The sequence below is a fragment of the Acyrthosiphon pisum genome, chromosome A1, assembly GCF_005508785.2.
Source record: "Acyrthosiphon pisum isolate AL4f chromosome A1, pea_aphid_22Mar2018_4r6ur, whole genome shotgun sequence".
Classification (NCBI taxonomy): domain Eukaryota; kingdom Metazoa; phylum Arthropoda; class Insecta; order Hemiptera; family Aphididae; genus Acyrthosiphon; species Acyrthosiphon pisum.
In genome coordinates, this window is record NC_042494.1 from 58,708,591 (window position 1) to 58,713,711 (window position 5,121).

Genomic DNA, 5,121 nt, shown 5'->3' on the forward strand with positions numbered 1-5,121 from the left:
ATGTAAATGTTTTTTATTTTTCGTTCATTCTTTCTTATTATAGAGGTCAGGCTATTTCTCATCAGGTTTTCTTTCTCTTCTGGGCAATAATTAAGAGAAAATATCTGTTAAATATCAATTAAAGTTTTAAAATTGTTTACCCTATAAAAATTATGGTTTTATGTGTATGCATACATATTTTTTTAGTGCTTTTTTGAATTTGTAAAACATTTAAATTTTCCTTGTAAAAATCTGTTCCTTACTAAATCATTTATGTACTAATGCATAATTAGTATCATTAATATTAATATTTCATTCAAAATAAAGATGTCATCGAGAATGATTAAAATGGTTCACCATTTTCGTAACTCAATGCGTGTTGCTAAGTACAAATGGGGTACGGAAAAACAGGAATTGTTAGCAGAACTTAAGAGGGCCAAAGAGAATTCTATAGAAAATAGGTAATTACTAATTTATAATGTTTGTCACGTTGATTTTATAAACCGTTATTAATTTATTTCTCATAGGAATGATTTTGATGTGGAGACAATTTCGAGTGTAGCGGCAGGATTACAGCCAAGTAATGATGATATACCAGATGTCAAAAAGGTAGAACACACATACTTGGTTGTATATTATTCTTTGCAATACAATTTTTTTTTCTTTCTGTAGTGTGCCAATTGCAATAGAGATGCATTTGCAGAATGTTCATTGTGTCGACGTACTCCATACTGCTCTACGTTTTGTCAAAGTAAAGACTGGAACAATCATCAAGTGGAATGTGACAACTCGCAGGGGAGCATTATGCTCATTGTACAAACTCAAGAATGAATCATTTTTTAGACTTTTCGAGTTATTTCTAATCAGTTTTCCAATTCCTAATGTTTTTTTTTTTTTAAACGAGTAACATAGCTTAGATTAGTAATTCTAACCTTTATCATAGAGTGGAATGTTTGTTAAAGATAAGTGAATGTTATGGTTTCTCAACAAAAATTGTTTTAAGTTACAAATGTATTCATATTTTTTATTTTAAAACTGATGTAAATACAATATCAAGTGGAATGATTATTACATAAACATTATTTTGTAATCAATGACTGATAATATAATTTCAAATATAACATACTTTATTTGAAATTATGAAAAAATTCCTAAAATAATGGTTTTCCTAATTTTCAAATTTTTAACAAATAAATAATTGTTTTAGAACAAAAAAAATAAAACACCAGTAATATGTTAACAATAACTTTAAGAAAAGTTTATGTAAAAAACTATTCTGAGGTTAAGAGAATACCACATTAATAGCCAGGATTATTTTTAGGAGGGTTGTTTTAAATTTAAATATAACTTGTGGAGATTCACACGCTATCCGTTGTAGTCATCATTCTTCACAATAATTTTATCAAATATGAACCATATTTTTTATATCTGAAGCACGTGCTAAATTTATTTTTTGTATAAGTATGGCTGATGGGTGAGATTATTACAACGTTAAAACACCAACTTGGCTATTTCATTGATTCCTTTGGTTGCTTAAGAATGAAGACTTTCTGTTACACACAGAAAAATTCTCTTATACTATAGGACGAATAGTCTTATTAGTTATTAGTAAAACAATTTCTCATACAATGCAATCATTCAATAGAACAGTAGTTCCAATTTATTATCATTAAAGTCAGTCAAGTTTGTCAATGGATGCCTAAGAGAAAAATATAGTTTAGGCACTCAAAAACAAATTATTTAAAGTACGTGTATATACAATTAAAATTTTTACATTATTATAATTTACAAGATAAAAGTATTTTGGGGAACTTCAGTATTTTTGATATTATGAACATTAATATTAGGAAATTACTAATCTATATGGATAGTGGTGCATATTTTTTACACTTTAAACAATATAATATTTTATATATATTTATTCTGAGTGCATAAATAGAAAATGTTTTAAAATTAGAAATATATAATTTCAATAGGTGATTGAGTCCCAGAGCACATTCACATGTTTGACAACTATGAACGCAAGGTACGACAAATCAAACCTTGTACCCAACTTTCAAACCAAAATAATCTTTTCTAGCTGGTAAGCTATTTATATTTTATTTCAATAACAACAGTAGGTAGATAATCCTATACCCTATCATATATTAAATTTAGTTTAATATTTAGACTTTGTAATTGATGCCAAATTGTATTCTTATTTTTTTTTATTTTAAATAAATAAATAAATAAAGAATGTGGCATAGAAAAACTATACATACCTATATTGAATTTATATAAAAAGTATGGTTATTTTAAGTCGTTTTTAAGGTATATAAATTTAGGGTTTTCCTTAGAAATTATACTAGACATTAAGTAATAAATCTATACCAGCCATCCTTAGCAATTTTTATGCTTGAGCAGCACACATATTTTATTAAAGGAAAAAACCTAAATAAATATTTTAATAACACTTAATAATTTATTGTGTTATAATTAATAAGATGCGGAAATTGTATATAGTTGATATTTTTGTATAGGTTCTCAATTTATCGTAGGCTGAAGAGTAAATCCATTATATATCAATGAGATAAGACAATTTTAAATATTTTCTTAAAGTGTTTCTTTTAATACCTTATGTATTTGATGCTCAATGATGCAAGGGTAGGTATTACCTTAGGTAGGTGCCTATTTTTCTAAAAATTTGTGCAAAGTAGCGAACAGCAAATTTCCTGCTATAAGAAAACTTTACAATACCTTGGTCATGGATCAGGATAGGTGAACCCCACGATGACGTATTATTATTTTTGTCCTACCAATTATTTAATTAATGTATTAATTATTTCAATTGTAAAAATGATAAACAGGATAAATATTATTATTGTTTATAATCCCTGTATATTCCTTTATCCTTTGACATTAATAACATCCTTGCCATGTTATTGAATGAAAATCTAACATTTGAGTATTTAAAAACAAAACGTATGTTATAAAGTTGTTAAGACATAAAATAAAATGTTTCAAAATATACATATCGCATAAGTTATAATTGACATCTTGTAGACGTGACATAATAACATAGTCGTATCGTACAAATTTCAAAATTTAACTTTTTTTAAATTAATGTATCAAAAGTTGCTCAACTGAGCATTAGCAATCCCACTAAACACTTAAATCTGTATAACATAGATTTTATTTAATTTACTATAGTTAATATTCTCACAGGTTTGCATTTTGCTTTTTTGCACAGTGCATTAGTTAGATTTATGTTAGTGTGTCACGAGATTATATACAATTTTCTAAAAACCATCATAGACAGATTCACAAAGCAAGATACACCAATGCTGATTTACCAGTGAACTGAAATATCTTACAACCGAGTTAATCTATATATTTGATGTTTGTTCATTTTTTCTCGGACAAAGTCAGGTTATACGGCTAGTGTACAGTATATTGTTATATACTTATGATACATAACTGTTTAGATTTTTTAAGTTTTTTCATTTCATATTTAATACATTTTCTTGCATGTTTTATCACATAAATTTAAACTTGATGTTGAGCCACAATAAATCTTGCATGTTGGGGGCTGGTGTTTACATTATTAAATTATTAGAGAAAGTGTCTTCATATATAACGTCTTCTTACTTTACTGTACACAGTTATTAATTAACCAATAATTACAGAATAAACAATATTTAACTTACAACCACGCTAAATGAAAACTATTAAAGATTATTCAACAAACTATTGTCTCCAAATTGGTTTGGAAAATGAATGGTCTATTAATTGTATTATAGGCCCGAATCATATAGAATCTGTGGGGAGCCATGAATACATGGGTTTTACAATGTCTTTTTTCTATTTTTTTTTTTGTTATTTTACAATAGAAAAAAATTAATCTTTAACTTTTAGAGTGGTTTTTGGTAGTAAATCAAATCTAGTCGGAACTTTGGAGGGGAAAGGTCTTAAATGAAATAATTCCCAGTACTTAAAAAAATAAGAAGGAAACATTTTTTTTTTTTTATATACTGTTAATCCAAAATTAATTTTGACCAAATATTTATAGTCAGACATGATATAAATTTAATTTTGGAACTTAAATTAAATATTATATTTTAAAACGTTTTTTTTTCTTCATGTATGATAAAATGTTTGTGAGTAAAATAGCTCAAAAGTAAAAGGTTTCTCATAAGTTGTTTTCAAAGCATTTGAAAAATATCAAAAATACATAGGAACAATTCAGATTAATTGATGTTAATATAGGCATTAAGTTTTCCACTTTTTCTATAAATATTGACAAATTATTTATGCTTCATCAAAAAGTTTGAAAATTTAATAGAAAATCCCATATAAGTTGTTCTAATTGTTCCTTAAAAATATCAAAAATACAGTAGCATGAATTTTTTTTTAAAAGCATTTTCAGCTAGAATGTTTTGACAAAATTACAAATATTTGCAAATTATTAATAGATAATTTAACATATTTATTAGTGACTTACTCAATGAAGAGATACCCTCAATACTTAATACTTAGCCGAGTTTCCTTAGTTTTTTAAATTGTTATTTGGTAGGCACCGTTAATGATTTTGCTTGAAAATTGTTTTAAAAAAAAAATATTTATATTGAGGATATATTTCATGCTTACACATAAGTTATAAATTAGAACTTAAGTAAAACATGATTTTCAATTGTTTAATATGGTAAAAGTTAGACAAATAATGGTAAGGTGCATTTTTGAAGTCATTATATTTTTATTTTTATTCCTTGACAGCTTCGATAACTTTTTTCATATATCATGTAAGCTTTTGGGCTTTGGCCAAGACTACTGCTTGATGTACATCTTATTTTGGTTTGAGAGCTTTTATTTTTAAATTTATTCTCAGCCTCCCAGTGTACAGTTTTACCTTAATATGGGTCATCTGTTTTTGAGGTTAAATTCACAAGGTAGAATTTTAAAAACAATGTATCACAACTCAAATTTTTATTGTGTAAAATAAATATTATTTCCCATATTTATACCCCCATTAATTCTGAAAACAAATGAGTCACGTGTAGTCGTTATTATTTAAAATGAAATAGAAAATGCATAAATATCAAATGAGAATTAAAAATATTGTTCTAATCAGTTGGCTTATTTATAAAAAAAATAACAGTACAAAAA

General features: G+C 25.9%; 1 protein-coding gene across 1 annotated transcript in view; it reads left to right on the plus strand.

Annotated features, from left to right (window-relative positions):
- Positions 1 to 1,116, plus strand: part of LOC100572896 (deformed epidermal autoregulatory factor 1 homolog) — a 4,795-nt gene extending 3,679 nt beyond the window's left edge. The window contains exons 6-8 of the mRNA XM_003245998.4: positions 307 to 440; positions 507 to 588; positions 652 to 1,116. Coding sequence (XP_003246046.1) covers positions 307 to 440; positions 507 to 588; positions 652 to 810 — 375 coding nt within the window. The 3' untranslated portion in view covers positions 811 to 1,116. The remainder of the gene's footprint in view (positions 1 to 306; positions 441 to 506; positions 589 to 651) is intronic.
- Positions 1,117 to 5,121: the final 4,005 nt, after the last annotated feature.